This window comes from Ctenocephalides felis, unplaced genomic scaffold, assembly GCF_003426905.1.
Source record: "Ctenocephalides felis isolate EL2017-DRISC unplaced genomic scaffold, ASM342690v1 CF-g0.4_SCAFFOLD_00845, whole genome shotgun sequence".
Taxonomy (NCBI): Eukaryota; Metazoa; Arthropoda; class Insecta; order Siphonaptera; family Pulicidae; genus Ctenocephalides; species Ctenocephalides felis.
This window is the reverse complement of record NW_020536999.1, coordinates 12,172,869-12,190,797: the sequence shown is the minus strand read 5'-3', so window position 1 is coordinate 12,190,797 and position 17,929 is coordinate 12,172,869. Positions and strand designations below refer to the sequence as shown.

Here is a 17,929-nt window from a genome sequence, read left to right as displayed (position 1 = left end):
CGGTTGAGTGTATGTGGCCCTTCGCTGGTGAGTTAGCGGTTGAGTGTATGTGGCGGTTGCCAAATTGTTTGCTCCCTGTCTGTTGCCATGGTGCTTATTATCGACTTATTTACCATGATAATAAGTGATTTATTGAGCACGTGTTATTGTTGATCTTGAAGTGCGTGGTCGGGGTCTCAGTTGTAGGATTAGAATGTTCTTCTAGTATGGCGGTTGTGAGCCATTTATAATAATTATTTATATTTTTAAAAATTCTTTTCTTAGTAATTCTTGAGACTTCAATTTATTTTTTTTTGTGCTACTTCAAAATATGTCTTGATCTTCTTACCTTCTTGTATGTGTGTTACTAGTTCACTCTCGGGGTCACCAAAATATGGAGGTGTGGTCCATATGTAATATATTTTATTTATAATAAAATAGTAACGACACTAAGTGTTATCATATTTATCATTTATAATATAGTTGGTATTTACTTATTTACAATAAAAAAAAAGATTCAAGAATTTTAATTTTGGACTAGGGAGAAACAAAAACCGTGTCCGATCTGACACTTGAATTTCCTTTTGTTTTTCTCAGTGCTGTCACTATATGGGCCAATCTGTCCAGAGACATGTGATGCGTGTTGACAAGCCGCTATGCGTGTTGGCAACCCGCTACAGATCTGTATTTAGAATGAAGTTTAAAGTTATATACATTTACATTCGTTCTGAATTTAGTTGTCTACAATGTGCTTTGTATAATCGTACAATTTTATTTCAATCAAAACTTGCTCTTTTTTCATATTGATTTTTCAATACAATTTCTTAGTTATTATGATACCTAGTTCTGATTTAAATTCTCGTGCTAAGCTTTTGTGAATTCCTTTACCTTTTTTGGAACTAAATTACGAAATCGCTGAAGCAGTTGTTCTATTTTTTTCTCTGTTATCATTTTATTACGGCCAAAAATAAATAAAAAGAAAACTATTGCATTAACCGACATATAGATGTAAATATATACAATGTACTTAGTGCAAGAAACAAAGCAAATACAGGTTTAACGGTAACGTCGTCGCCCGCGCTATTTAAAATTCAAAAAAAGTGTTTATTATGCAAACACTCACATATTTATACAATCATATATGTGTAACAACTTCAATATTATTATATTTGAATTTATTTGGAAAGAGAATATATCGTGGAAAGAGTACGTGGTTTGATGTAACTTTGGAAGCTAATAAATATAATTAAAATGTATCTGTTATCCGAGTGAATAAGTGGTTAAGTGGAATTTCGACAAAAATGTTTTAAATCGCGGTATTAACTATTACTTTAAAAATAGTTATTAAATTGAAAAACTATTAGTTAGGAACAAAAGTAAATGAAGTACTTTATATAAAATTTAAACCATTAATTTCAAATACGCGATATTACACGAGTAATAGAACTTTGAAATCAAGCTTTGCAAAAATTGACTCAACCACGTATTCATTGGGATAACAGATATATTTTAATTATATTTCTTGGTTTCCAAAGTCAAATCAATCCACGTACAGTCTAATATAATTATTTCTAACTAATAATTATATCTACACATATCCTTAAATATTTATGCATATTTGTAGTTCTTTAGATATATTTCTAGTAACTTCTACATCTATATATTTGTTTTTCCAAAGAAATATCCTTTATTTTTACAATGCCTTATTAAGTTCCCGTAGAGTAAATTATTGAAATTGAAAATGTTTGCATATTTTTACGTTTCAAACGTTTCTGAGCATGTGTGAGTGTGAATACTACTTTTCATCGACGTTTTCGAGAGCACCGCTCAACCGATTTGAATGATTCAAAAAGCATTCAATTCGTAATGATGAGAAGTTGTTCTGTTTAGATTTCCAGACAAATTTCTCAGTGATTTAAGCATTTTCACAGTGTTTACATCATTTTCTTATTGTTTACAGATTTTCACAGAAATCTCAGATAACTTACAATATTTTCACAGTTTTACCACATTTTCAGACAATAAATATCTTTTTCACTCTGCCTACAACATTTTAAAAAAATATTCAACATTTTCAGACGACTCACAATGTTTTTACACTGTTTACAACATTTTCAGACAAATTACAACATTTTCACACTGATTATAACATTTACAGACAACTTACAACATTTTCACACTATTTACAGTATAATTTTCAGTATAATTTGCAACATTTTCATATAACTTACAACTTTTTCACACTGTTTACAACATTTTCATATAACTTACAACATTTTCACACTGTTTACAACATTTTCATATAACTTACAACATTTTCACACTGTTTACAACATTTTCATATAACTTACAACATTTTCACACTATTTACAAAATTTTCAGAAAGCTAGCAACATTTTGACACTATTTACAAAATTTTCAGTATAATTTGCAAAATTTTCATACTGTATACAACATTTTCAGACAGCTTACAATATTTTCAAAGTGTTTACAACATTTTCACACTGTATGCAACATTTTTAGAAAATTCACAACATTTTCATACATTATGCATTATTTCCACCTTTCCACATTTCCAAAAAAACGTTTTTAAACAATCTATATTTTGCAACCACATTTTCAGACAATTTACAATGTTTTAAGACAACTTGTAAAATTTTCAGATAATCCAACAATTTTCAGGACAATTGATGAATCTACAATACTATTACTTTTACAATTATACTATTACAATTATTAGATTTTCGCAAAGGCAGACCCAGGATAAAAGTGTAAAAAATGGCAATTTTTGAGAGATTCGACCCGATTCAAATGATTCAAAAAACATTTAAAAAATTTCGAATATTTCATTACGGTTCAGGAAGTTCCAGCAGTTTGCCTTAAGGCACGATGCCATACTGGTTTATATAAATTTATTTGTCATCATACAAAGTAGCCATTAACTTATCTGTTCTTGATATGTTTTTTATTATTATTATTATAATATTTTGTTATAGAAAATTAAAGTATTTAAGACAATGTTATGTGTATATTATAACTATTTAACAATTCCTCGAGTCCAACATAAAAAATTATTTATTTAAGTATGTTTATTTAAAAATAAGTGATTAATTTTGAAATAGAACAGACCGCGATGCACTTATTGAGTAACACAAAATCTATATAGTTTAAATATAGACAAAATATATGCACATAGGCATTTATAAATTTAGATCTGGTTTTAAAACCACATGCCGATTGAAGCGTGGACTATCAAACAGAAAAAGCACATGCGCCATATTTTACACACATACCAGAAATATAAATAAAAAATAAATTGAAATAAAAAAATCATTCATATTAAATAGTCGACCTTTAACTTCGTTGGGACTTTTAGGAGCAGCCTCTAATCAGTAGAATGAATGGAACTGAACTTCTCCAACGCAAATACAATTATCTTACACAAATAACGATATTCGATATATTTTTATCGATAAAAGCAAAGAGAATTTGTATGACCTCCATTGTTTGCAAGAAGTCCATTTGTCCAATACGATTTATTTAATAGTTATCTCGGAAACGCAACCCGATATGTGGTTCATACACATACGAGTGCGTCCTTGATGATTTCTACATGGAATCTTTTAGCATTCTCCAAGATTTACTAATATCAAATGTCAAATGCACAATTGTTAATAAAAATCTGCGTAGGTTGATGAAATCTTAGACAAAATATCGTATTTGTGCCTTAGAATTGAATAACTTGTACTAACACAAAATGTGGTACCACATTAAGGTACAAGTGAATATAATCAAACATAATAAAAAATTAAAGAGAATTAAAATCTTTTTTTTTTAAGTACATTTTTAACATTTTTTATTACATTATTTTCTTGTTCATATGTATACTTGTATGGAATGCAATGTGTACCATTAAATTCCTGTCTTTTCACATCTGGGCCATTAGGTCAAAACAGGTCACAGTATAGTTCCTAGTGTTATTCTTTCGTTCTCGACGATATGTTTTATATGTTGAAACGGATAACTGACTCACCAGTACTAACTGTGTATATATAAGGTGTATCCCAGAACTCAACGGAAAAAAAAATCTACATCACTAGTATAAATTCTGACTACTATATCGTATATATTTTTTCATTACATGACCTATTGGCACAATATCAAAAATCAGCCTCTCTTGTATTACAATGATTAAATAATCATATTCAAGACAGGCCTACGTTAATTAAGTCTGTGCGATTTTAATTCATACATGACGTAACGTGTAACTAATGTATTATTACAGCGAATGATATTGGACAATGATTTATTATTGCGACATGAGTCATTTTTTAACAAAGGACACTCCTGTCATAGGTAATAATAATATATCCGAAGTTTATGATGTGACAAATTTAAAAGTTGAGGCATGAGTTTTCATTATCTATATATATTGATAGACACTCCTTTTCTAGGTAATAGTCCTGTCATTTAAGCTTAAATTAGGTAAGAATCTCGGAATTCGAGATACCCAGCTGTAAGTCTATAAATATTACTATTTTGCACCCTAAAAGTTGTCCCAAAACCTGCATATGGTAGGGTGTACGCAACATATGTAGGTTTTGAGACAACTTTTAGGGTGCAAAATACAAGTATTTACAGACTTACAGCTGGGTATCTCGAATTCTGAGGTGAACTTACTATAATGACTGTACTATAAAGAATATATGAAAGTGAAATAGTGAATTTTCTATTGAATGAAATTGTAACAAGATTGTATAGAATTATACTTCAAAAGTCTTTTACAAAAATATAGTAGTTTTTACTGTACAATTTTAAGCTAGCATATACATTAATGCAAAAGTACAGGAATGAATGAATCCCAAGTTAATATTTTTTCCTACTTATTTGTCGAATCAATTAATTCTACTAAGTAAACATAAATATATAATTTCAATTTCATTTTTGCATTATTATATTTATTATGTCCTTAATTGATTAGACTAAAGACATGGGCTCTAGAAAAGCTCCACAAAAATCTGCAGATATTTTTTTTTTTACCAATATGACCTAAAACTGAAATTTTTATTGAAAATATTTAACCATCGTTCAATCAATATTTATTCTAAATATTTAATAATTTCTGAATGCCACACTGTAGGAATGTTTTACTTGATTTTCTGTTTATTCTTATAAAACACAACATTGTTTCATTTACAAAATATTTGTATGCGACACATCTAGATTATTCTGGTTAATAAGTCATTTTAATCGTAAATTCGATCTGAAAATTGAAATTTGTTTCCAAAATAAATGTAAATATTATTTAGTTATGCCCAACAACATATTAACTCTTTTCATTCGCGAATTGCGAAATTAATATGAATTTTGTCGCCGGCATCTGAGTGGAAAGGGTTAATACAAAAAATAAACAAAGGAAAGTTAAATTAAATAGTCATATAAAAAATTGTGTTTTCCAGGAATTTTGCATTTTTATTTTCTTTGATACATTTTTAACAAAATTATCTAATAAAGTTACCATGGATCGTGTGATTTTTTCTGATATTATCATGGCGATGAACGATTTTTATAGTATTTATTTTAAAATCTTTTAAAAAGTGCAATTGAAAATATTATGTATGTGGTTATATTTATCAGGCCAAATGAAAAAAAAAACAAAATCCCTTATCAAAGTAAATGAAATTACTCACGGCAATCGAACAATGAACTCGATTGTGTTTGCTTTTATCTTATATGCATAATATTTATGAATATATATATATATATATATATATATATATTATATTAATTCAGAAATATGTACAAACAACACTCTTTTTGCATTGATTTATTAAATAATATTATTTTACAAACGTTTAGACTAGGTTTGTCTCATCATCAGTAATTATAATTTAAAATTTAAAATATAAATATTTAAAATAGCATTATGTGTTAACTCTTACAGCTTGTTGTTTTTTACTAAGAAAATTTGCTATTTTAAATAAACATATTTTAAATTTTATATTATAATACACCGATGATAAGATAAACCTAGTCTCGAAACGTTTGTGAAATTAATATTATTTAATAAATTAGTGCAAAAAAGTGCTTTTTGTACATATTTCTAATTTAATATTTAACCACTAAGAATACATTTGTTTTATGTTATATTATTTATGATATGAGAACAATCACTACATTAAGCCAGTGCTTTTACATGCGATATTATGCGAAGAGAATGAGATATTATACGAAGAACAAAAATAGATTTCTAAATCTGCCATCATAACTCGTGGACAAACGCCCATATTATGCTTTATTATATATAAAGATGGCACACTGGGCCATATTATAAACCAGATCATGATTTATTATTAGGTACTGCATTGCAACTTGTTAGTCTTGAAATAAATATGTCGGAGATTTAACTTTGTGTCAGAGATTTAACTTTGTATCGAAATTTAATTTTTCTTCTAATTTTTTTTATTTTTTTTTTTCAGGCGGACCGCTAGAAATGGCCGCTGCCGAGGGTTCGGTCTGTTTCAGCGGTCACACTTTGGACAAGGCCACCAAGGCTAAGGTTACCCTAGAGAATTACTACTCCAATCTGATAGCACAGTATGGGGAGAGGCAACAAAGGTGAGATTATGAGAAATATTTTCATTTGAATTAAAGGCGAATTTAAATTAACGTCGATCGACTTGTCAGTCAGATGTATCTGAAATACGCAATTTGGTAGAATGTCACGTCAATCACAATTGTCTGATGCATTCGACATATTTGCAGTATGTTTCGAAAGCTTGGCACAAAACCTGATTTTTTTTTCGATTTTTTTCTGTCCTGATATAGTGGCGATTAACTTGTTAAAGTAACGTTAACTAAGTGTTCGTTTGTCAAACTTCAACCTCTATCCTAATAGGTAATATTTTTTTTATATATAAGTAGCTGTACGCGTTCACGCTTTGCCGTGTTTTACTTTCAAATAAATTAAATTTGAAAAAAAAAATGCATTTTTTTATATCTAGTCTACCAGTTTTCTTGTCTTCCAGTCTATATGACTATCTATCCACCTCTCTACTTGTCTACCATTTCACCTGTCAACCTGTTTTTCAGTCAACCAATTTACCAGTTCACTAATTTACCTGCAACCATACCTGTCCACCAATATACCTATTAAACTGTTTATCAGTCTACCAATTTAGCTGTCTACTAATTTACCTATTCAACAATTTAACTGTTCATTAATTTACCTGTCAACCAATTTGTTCACGATTTCACATATCTTCCAATTTATCTGTCCACCCGTTTATTTATCTACCAATTTACCAGTCTACCTGTTCATCTGTCTACGCCTGTATTTATCTTCCTGTTTAACTATTTATCTGTTTACCTTGTCTTTCAGTCTGCTAATCTACCAATTACCAATTAATTAAAAAAGATGTAATTACTATAATAATTCTTACAAAATAGAGGTTTGTGGTAGGAAGTTAAAAATTTAGGGTTAAAAATATGTGTTTTTTATTAACGCATCATAAGAACATGTGACTGAAAAAATAAAAAAATCTTCGGGCGGCCAACTTCTACCACTTGGCTTCAATCAAAATATCCAAAAATCTGTTCGGGGATTCACCTAATATTTTTTTCGGGGATTCACCCAAATTTTTACGACGATTGGACGTATAGTTTATGAATGCATTGCAATTACACAGACAGACAGACATACATTCATTTTTATTCACATAGAAGATTACATATAATTTATAATTTACAAATTTATTTCGTGTAATTACAATTTGCCTGGAAAGGTATTCAGTATCTTGGTTACTAATATGTGGCGATAAAATTTTAAAAAGCTACTGAGTGGCAGTCATTTTAAATTTGAAAATTGAAGATACAAAAAAATCTATATTACACATTCACTTGATAAATCTAGTTGATTTGCTTTTTGATTTGATTGATTTTCTTGAGATGTTTGAAGAAACCTGACATTTAGCAAGTTGATTTGGATGATTTTCTAGCTCCACTCTTTCAGTATTGTATTTAGATAAAAGAGTTCTTTATTTTTTTGTCTTGGCGGATAAGTCAATTTAGGACATAATTAATTGTCTCAAAAATTTGTTTAAAAAGTTTATTTTGTGACCTTCTCAATGTTTGTAATTACATTCGTCGTAAAGGTAAGATATGGGGAGAGTTGTTTTTTTTATTGGAAATGATTTCTTAATTTGAACATGATTTACACATTTCTTACTTGAGAAATACTACTAATATGTTTTTATACTAATTTATTTGCTATTATTAGTTGTTGAAATATCATAAATTAATATTGATTTAATATTTTCAAAAGTACTTGCAAACTCAAAGTATTTTGGCAAATATTGTGGAATCATTCGATATACAATGACGTCAATCTTTCAGTGATCGAGTCGATAAATGATAAATCAATAAAGTGATATGTATATATATATATATATATATATATCTTATCTAAATATGCGCTAAATTAATATTTAATATGCTCTTCAAATTGATATCTACAAGCCGATATTCTTGATGGTCTAATGTTAATGCCTGATGCAACTTTTCATGGGAATTTGCAGCCAATAGTGGAAGTAAAAATTAATAGATAATTAAGTAGATATGATGATATATCTTGTACTAATTTTGCATTTTTTTAAAAACTTGTAAAATATTTTTTTGAATTTGTTAAACGTGCTGAATAATGATACACATCGTACATAATAAATATTTAATTATTTATTGATTATTATTTATACTATTTGGCTGCAAATAAACATTTGAAGAATTTTCTTCGACGTCGAAAAAAATCTAAATTTACATATATCAGCATTCAACTATATCAACTCTTATCAATTTTTTATTTTTTAAAGGCTACTTGACAATTGTTCGAATATTGCTTAAATTCAGGTTTAAAATTCCAGAATCCTAGTTTTATTAATATGAGGCTAGTAAAAAGTAACAATATTATTGTTTTATATTCATTATACAAAGTAAAATATAAGTGCAATTTCAGTTCTGCTATTTTTTGTTATTATCAATATTATACATATTATTCTAATTGTAAGAGGTGCTTGAAATATCTTGAGTTTGAAAAATTATTGTTAGATAATTATTGATTAAATGATAACTACTGTTTTTTGATACATATATGCTTCAATATCGAATATACTTAAGGGCCATCCAATAATCACGTGGGAGAGTAAGATATCTTGTGTATTTATTTTTTAATTAAACTTTTCTAAAACTTCCAAAAATCCTTAAAAATAGATCACGTTATTGACTCCTTATATTTTTTAGAATAAAAAATATGTACAAAAAATGTATTATATCATATTATTTATTCTGCATATATGTTTTGTTTTATTAATTATCAATTATCTTGTTTCAGGTTGGCAAAATTAGAAGAATCTTTGAAAGATGAAGGATTATCCGAGTCCCAGAAACAGGAGAAAAGGCAGCAACATGCACAGAAGGAAACCGAATTCTTAAGGCTAAAACGTTCAAGGCTAGGCGTCGAAGATTTTGAACCACTCAAAGTAAAATTATAATTTTTCATAAATTTATTTAATACCTATATTAGTTTTATTCGATAATTTTACAATTTTTATTTCCTCAGGTTATAGGCAGAGGTGCATTCGGCGAAGTGCGCCTTGTTCAGAAAAAGGACACTGGACATGTCTACGCCATGAAAATCTTAAGAAAAGCCGATATGCTCGAAAAGGAGCAGGTTGCCCATGTCCGAGCAGAAAGGGATATGTTAGTAGAAGCAGACCATCAATGGGTCGTTAAAATGTATTATAGTTTTCAGGTAAAAACTTAAAAAATAAACTACTAATAAATTTAGTATGTTATCAATCTACGATACCATTAAGGGGCACAACTAGTGTGAAATTTTCAAAAAATCGAATTTTCAATTTTTCCATATTTCAAAAGGTTACACCTTTAAAAATAACATACCAAAATTTTAAATCGATATCTTGAATAGTTTTTGAGTCACAGCCATTTAAAGAGTGTATATATAGTATATAGTATAACGATTATTTTATCTTTAAACGCGTTTTTCTCGAAACAGCATTTTCCAAATTTGCTGCAGTGACCACTCAAAAACAAATGATCCGAACACTATCAATTTTTTTACATGTTCTATATATAGTTCTCCGTAAAATGAAATATCGATTTTCTGATCGGATCAAAAATCGAATTTTGGCAGTCCAAAAACGACCAAAATTTTGGGTAAACTTCAACTTTTTTTTAAAACGCCGCCATTTTGCAAATTTTTGATTTTTTTATTTATCGTAGGTCATTTTACAGACAATATTATCTAGTTTAACGAGTTTTTTTTTTTTTTTTATTTCATCCACGTAGAAGGCCGGAATCGCTGCAGCAGTGAAGGGCCTTTTTTTCGCGCCGTTGGATGTCGACGATAACTTAAAAAATGTTTAATTTTTTTCTTTAAAGATTTTACTATGTATTCTTAAAACATGTGTAAATATATTCTTAAAATTTTGAAATTATTGATAAAGCTTTTTTTAATATAAATTTCCAAAAATCACCTTTTTTAAGCGGTTACACTAGTTGTACCGCCAATGCAATAGATTCACATTTTATAGTGTGTACCTTATATGCTAAAGACCAATAAAAAATATATAGTATTTTAGAGTTCATAAACACTAAATAAAGAGAACAAAACAAAATATTCAATACTAAATAAAATTAACTAATATAAAACACTTGATAAAAACTATAAAACACTATTTATAACTGTCATTTGAGGATAATATTTTTGGCTTTATTTTTTATAATGCTCATAGACAGAGGAAAAATATCAATCTCAGAAGCAAATTAGTTTATTGTTTTTGTTATTCTAAACATTTGATTATTTTATTATTTTTCAGGATCCCATAAATTTATATTTAATAATGGAATTTCTCCCCGGTGGTGATATGATGACGCTATTGATGAAAAAGGACACTCTATCAGAAGAATGTACACAATTTTATATAGCCGAAACAGCATTAGCCATTGATTCGATACACAAATTGGTAAACTATGATTTAAGAAAAATATTTTATAATACAAGTGGTATTTGATGTATTTTTTAATTTTTTTTTTGTTTTCAGGGTTTCATACATCGTGATATCAAGCCAGATAATTTACTGTTAGATGCCAGAGGGCATTTGAAATTATCAGATTTTGGTTTATGTACAGGATTGAAAAAATCACATAGGACAGATTTCTACAGAGACCTTAGTCAAGCGAAACCTTCAGATTTCTGTAAATATTATAAAAGATAATTAAAATATATTCATACATTTACACCCAGTTGAATCCCTATCGTTGGATTTACTACATAAACTACATAAACAATATTAAATTTTTCAATATTCTATTGAACTTTTGCAATAAAATTTGCAATTGTAGGTTTTATTGAAGAATTCTTATTTGAGCGAAGGTGGCAATTTTAATAGAGAAATTTCAAAACAAATCCAAATATATGTGTAGTGATATCCCATATACGAGTTTAACTCTTTCCACTGGCAAATTCTGGGATTTATATGAATTTTCCGGCATCCGAGTGGAAAGGGTTAATTCATATATCAACTTCCGTAGGGTTAGTTATAGTAATGGGCCAAAAATCAAAAATGATTTTTTTGCATATCTTCACGTTTCAGAGTTTTCTGAACATTTTGGCATACCTCAGAAAAAATGGATGTGTGTGTGTGTGTGGAGACAAATTTTTCGTCGACGATTTCGGGCGTATGGATGAACCGATTTGAATGGTTCAAAAAACATTCGATACCTATTGATAGGGAGAAATGGTAATTAGCTTTTGGTAAAGGCAGGTCCAGCCGTTTCGGAGATACGGAGCAAAGTGTGCAGAAAATATAAATCGAGTTTTTGAGAGAACGGAGCATCCGATTTGAATGATCCAAAAAACATTCAATTTGTAATGATTGGGAGAAGTGGTGTTTAATTTTTGGCAAAGGCAGGTCCAGCCGTTTTGGAGATACCGAGCTTATTTTTTTTATCTGAAGTTCTAAAGCTCAATTATGTACATCTAATAAATTATTTTAACGTTGCACTTCAGTTTATATAATTCTTATAAATATTATACAATGTTCTTCATTTTTTATTCGATTGATTAAGTTTTGTTTATTTACTTTTCTGTAAACATATATAAGTTACAGTATTTATAATAATCTATTTGAAAACATTTTATATTTCTTAAATTATTCATCACGGTACGGCAAGTTCCAGCAATTTGCCTTAAGGCATGATGCCATACACCACTATTTAATTTATTATCTCGAAGCAATTTTCCACATATAAAAACATTGAAAAAACAATAATTTCTCTTTATAATTTATATTTAACGAAAATACTAATTTATAAAATACCTCTTCAATAAAGCTATAATAATAGCAGGCACATTTAATAATTAAAATTTAAAAATGGAATGAAACATCAAGAGTTACTTCGTATTAAATGCTATTTGAGTTTTCAGGAATAATCGGAGTTGTAGAACAAGCTGACGAAACTTTTGTCTTGACATTTTCATAGGCTAAGCCCATTTTTTCTTCTAGCGATTTGAAAGATTTACAGTTCCTCATCTGACCAAGTTTGAAAGTCAAACCGTCAGTTATTCCTCCTAACAAAGATGTAGTTTTTTCAGCAGTAGATTTCAGCACCGATTCTGTTTTCTGGTAAATAGACGCACTAGTCACAGCTTTACTTATTTGTCCTATACAATTTTCAATATTGCCGAAGACTTGACTGTCTTTTACTGTACGTAGACTCTGATTGACTTCTTCAGTAAGTTCTTTCCAAACTGATATACCTAAATTAGCCTTGAGTTCTCCACTTCTTTGAAGTTTACATGCTAAAACAGATCGTAGAGTACCGATTTCGTCTTCCAGTATTGCAAGTTCTTGGGTCCATTCAGCCCTTTTCAATTCGGCTTCTTCTGGGCTTAGTCCTTCAAGTTCACTTGAAGTCCTAAAAACTGAACCCATTTGTGTCTCTGGTCCTCTACCTGAATGTTGCATTTTTGTACTACATGATGCACCTTCGGCCATTTCATATCACAAAAAAATTGCTCCGAAAATTGAGCCCACGTAATAAATAATAATCAGGAAAATTATAAAATTATTATGTAACATACAAAATTCACATATTTTACTTGTCAAGTATTTTGTTTCAAGATTTAGTCAATCTAGAAAATATTGGAATTTGTTACAGGACTGTGATTACCTTATTGTTAAGTTTTGTAAATATTAAAAATAAATTCACTATTTATTAATTATTAGATATGTAATTCTAACCATCCTCATATTTTTCAATAATTTTACGCTTTAATTCAAGAGACTTGGCGCTTTTTTGTGTCCTTGGTTATGAAAATAAACTCGTGGTGTATGGCATCGTGCCTTCAGGCAAATAGCTGGAACTTCCCGTACCTTAATGTTCGAGGAATATTAAATGTTTTCAAATAGATTATTATAAATACTGTAACTTATATATGTTTGCGCAAAAGTAAATAAACAAAACTTTCATCAATCGGATTTAAAATAACGGACATTGTATAATATTTATAAGAATTATATAAACTGAATTGTAAAGTTAAAATTATTTATTTCAAGTATATAAGTGAGCTTTAGAACTTTAGCCAGAATTAAAATTAAAATCTGAATTATTTTGGATGTTCGAAAACAATGATTTTTGGAAATTGAAAAAAAAATCTTAGCTCAAAAGCAATTTTTTGTCAACACAAGCAGAAAGTTTTTTGAATCATTCAAATCGAATGCTTAGTTCTCTTAAAAACTGCAATTTTTTGCACACTTAACTCTGTATCTCATAAACGGCTGGAGTTACCTTTGCTAAAAACTAATCACCTCTTCTCCCAATCATTACAAATTAAATGTTTTTTAAATCATTCAAATCGGATGTTCCGTTTTCTCAAACTCTGCACTTTTTTCTCCGTATCTCCCAAACGGCTGGACCTGCCTTTGCCAAAAACTAATCAGCACATCTCCCTATCAATAGGAATCGAATGTTTTTTGAACCATTCAAATCGGTTGATCCGTATGCCCAAAGACGTGGACAAAAAATTGTGTCCATATATACATACATACACATACACATACATACACACACATCCATTTTTCTCTAAGATGTGCCGAAATGTTCAGAAACCTTCAAAACGTGAAGAAATGCAAAAAAGTTCAATTTCAGTTTTTGGATGATTACGATTACTTACCCTACGGAAAGTTAATAATATTATGTAAATGTACAAAAAGCAAAAAAAGCGTATAGTTGAATTTACACAATTTATATTAACATATAATTAAAATTGCTATAAAATAATTTAGGGGGCGTCCAATAAACACTTGAGCGAGTTTTTAAGGATTATTGGATCTCCGCCCTACCAAATATCACGTGTATTTTTGGTTACGTGATAAAACTGTAAAATTTTTTATTGTTTTTTGCAAATTTTTGATTTTTTTAAATAATCTGTTAAAAAATAAATACTCGTAATATCTTATTATACCCCTCCACGTAATATTTCGTGATTTTTTGTCAAACCTTTCTCTCCTAAAAAACCTCTTGTGATTAATGGACGCCCACTACTGCCATAAAACAGCCAAAATATTTCTGATTGGAAAATCATTGTTACAACTGATGAAAGTATTAATATTTTCATTTTGCCATTAACATTTTGCTAGAAAGCTCTTACTCAAAGCTCGATTCGTGCTTTGGCAGCTCGTATCTAGGAACACTCGTATGTCGGGGCACAACTGTAATATTTATTTCCATTAAAGTTATTTCTATTACAATTTTTTATTCCAGTGGCGCCTTCATCGAGCCCCCTGGATTCAAAGAGGCGAGCAGAGAGCTGGAAGAAGAACCGGAGGGCACTCGCCTACAGTACAGTTGGCACACCTGACTACATCGCCCCGGAAGTGTTCTTGCAAACAGGATACGGAAGGGCGTGCGACTGGTGGTCGTTGGGTGTCATCATGTACGAAATGTTAATCGGATACCCGCCGTTCTGCAGTGAAAACCCACAGGAAACATATAGAAAGGTTAGAGGAAAATATAAGGGACAGAGTTAGGCAAAGACAAATATTGGAAGTAACATAGAGTTTAACACGTTAATTCCTTTGTTAGTCATATGTGTTTGACGCTAAGACTTTATGTGTGGGACATGTCAGATATATATGTCTGACAAACACGATTTGATAGGAGGCCACGAAGAAGTTTTAATATGGAGCTAAGACAGTCATATATGTGTGACATGAAAGTAGCGCTTGTCCAGGAATTTTGGCAAAATAAATATTTTTGATACTAAGTTTTTTGATACATTCTTAACTAAATTATTTAAGTATGTCACCATGGCTTATATGAGTTTTTTCTCATAATAATAACTTTTAATAAGATGTCAAAACTATGTATTTACTATTCGGAATCTAAGATAGAAATGCCACATTTCTTCTTGAAGCAGTTAAGAACAGCAACGTAGTATATCCGATTAATTGCTTTAATTGTGATCTTTTTTATAACAGATAAACAAGTCAGAACCTGAGTAAACGCCTTTATCTATATAAAAATAACTCAAAAAATACCAAACATTTCAAGACCATGTTAACTGAGCATATAAATAATTTAAATCATAATATAGATTTTTTCGACGCAAAAATTTAACATTTTGAAGAGAACGTAATTAAAAGATGATTCGCTGAGGGGTTGTTTTTGCAATTGCATAACGACAGGGTCATAAACAAACGATTTGACAACACGGCCCTGAACGAATCAAACACGTGGTTCCTAAATAGCTTATCAAAATTTCTTAAACAAAGATTCCATTGCTTTTTGAGTTAGGAACTTATCTAGACCACCCTAATATATAAAGCGAGTGCTGCTAATATATAGGTAATTCATTTTTACCATTGAGTATTATTAGTTCAAAAATTTCAAAAAGTATTTAAGTGCTGTGTCGTTGAAACAACATATAATATTTTTTATGGTAAAGTTAAATTAATAAATTATTTTTTTTCTTTCTAGGTCATGAATTGGAGAGAAACTCTAATATTCCCTCCTGAAGTACCAATATCTGAAGAAGCCAGGGAAACAATTGTTAAATTTTGCTGCGAAGCTGATAGACGGTGAATTATAAATTCTTTTAGTTTTTATAACACTCATAGTCATTTTTTTTATAAAAATAATAAGCAATATTAATTTAAATAATTATATGAAAATGTTGAGAAAAAGTAAATAATAATAGGTACACATTTTAACTTCTTTATCTCATAACCAAAAGAAGTTTCTTATTACCAGAAAATCTTAATTGTTTGAAATCAACATTGAAAAATGTATGTGTGGATTTAATGTACACCCTAAAATATTACAAGCTTGTAAAAAGTGGTTTAATTGAGAGATATCAATTTTGACAAATTATGAAGATTTAATCATTATTTTATAAGTTTTTAGATCTTGATTCTTATTATCAAACCGGTTATTGTCACTTACACCTAGATTCATATTTTGCTTTGAATGTTTTTTTTGGTGTCAAATATAATTGTTCATATTACATATTAAATATGATAATCAATATTACCAAAACAATTCAATTTTATACAGATATTTTGTTAAACAACAAAGTCCACATAGAGGTTTTGTCTTTATTATATAAATATATGAATTTTAAGTTCATATTTGTTTATGAAATAATATATGAATATCTATTTATAATTTTAATCTAAAATATGTATCAACTTCTAATTCTTTTGAATAATTCTTTTCCCCCAGATTGGGTTCTAACAGAGGCCTAGACGAATTGAAATGTTCCTCTTTCTTTGCTGGAGTCGATTGGGAGCACACACGAGAAAGACCTGCTGCAATTCCAGTTGAAGTTAGATCCATAGATGATACCTCCAATTTCGATGACTTCCCTGATGTCAAACTAGAAATTCGTGAGTTATATATAAAATACTTGCTAATTGTATTTTTTGGTCTTTAATTTTGTGATCTAAAACAATTTTGCTACTGACCAGAAGTGCTCCTGACTATTTTCAACAAACTATTAGCAAGAACTAGTGCTTCTTGCAAAACTTCAGGAACAATTGCACACCAATATATTATTACTATATACTTAATTTTTTTTTTCATCCAGCATCAGCACCAATGCCTCAAGACGGTGAAGTGATTTACAAGGATTGGGTCTTCATAAATTATACCTTTAAGCGATTCGAGGGTCTGACACAAAGGGGCACGCCCACGAAGAAATAGCACGAACTGTTCGCTCAGAACAATGACTACTTCGATCTGTGAATGAAGAAAATCGTTGGTTGAAAACAGTGGAAAAGGATATATTTTACATATTTGATTTTGGGTTCGATAGCAAATTTTTTTGAAGCCACATAAGTAATCATATAAGATGTAAGTAACTGATTATTTTTTTATTTTTTATTTTTATTCAAATTATGCGAACCAACAGCACCACATAACGAATTTCAATCAAACTGCCTTTCTTCTATCACCTGATGTCAGATATTAGGCTTAAGTCCAACAATAGTAAATAAATGCTAAACGTATATTATTTTTTGTCTGAGACAACGGTTTTACATCTATTAAAGTAAGGAAAGTAATACAAATTGAGAGTAAAAAATATTGTACAGTTTCATCATCTGATTTGTATTTTTTAGAAATATATTTATTGTATTTGTTATTAATTTTTTGTGTCTTTGTGGTCGGTGATTTGTTATATAGGATTTTAGTAATTAATAGAATATTTTTTTGAATAAGTTTCTTGAAATTGGTTACGAATGGGTATGTGAAACATGTTAAATGGCACTTTAAACCATAAATGGTAGAATATTTTGCTCGTTATTTAATAGTTGCACAGACAAATTAGGTTTATGGATTTTCTATGCAGGGTAACTTATGGGGCAATTATTCG

General features: G+C 29.3%; 2 protein-coding genes across 3 annotated transcripts in view; one reads left to right on the top strand and one right to left on the bottom strand.

Moving 5' to 3' along the window:
- Positions 1 to 17,673, top strand: part of LOC113375350 (serine/threonine-protein kinase tricorner) — a 55,341-nt gene extending 37,668 nt beyond the window's left edge. For both annotated transcript variants that reach the window (XM_026615297.1, XM_026615289.1), the window contains exons 2-10: positions 6,459 to 6,597; positions 9,365 to 9,512; positions 9,593 to 9,784; positions 10,872 to 11,018; positions 11,097 to 11,250; positions 14,821 to 15,056; positions 16,036 to 16,136; positions 16,780 to 16,943; positions 17,144 to 17,673. In XM_026615297.1, coding sequence (XP_026471082.1) covers positions 6,473 to 6,597; positions 9,365 to 9,512; positions 9,593 to 9,784; positions 10,872 to 11,018; positions 11,097 to 11,250; positions 14,821 to 15,056; positions 16,036 to 16,136; positions 16,780 to 16,943; positions 17,144 to 17,259 — 1,383 coding nt within the window. In that variant the 5' untranslated portion in view covers positions 6,459 to 6,472 and the 3' untranslated portion in view covers positions 17,260 to 17,673. The remainder of the gene's footprint in view (positions 1 to 6,458; positions 6,598 to 9,364; positions 9,513 to 9,592; positions 9,785 to 10,871; positions 11,019 to 11,096; positions 11,251 to 14,820; positions 15,057 to 16,035; positions 16,137 to 16,779; positions 16,944 to 17,143) is intronic.
- Positions 12,459 to 13,052, bottom strand: LOC113364120 (tumor protein D54-like). The gene has a single exon (XM_026606591.1). It carries the CDS (start codon positions 13,050 to 13,052, stop codon positions 12,459 to 12,461), a length of 594 nt encoding a protein of 197 aa, XP_026462376.1.
- Positions 17,674 to 17,929: the final 256 nt, after the last annotated feature.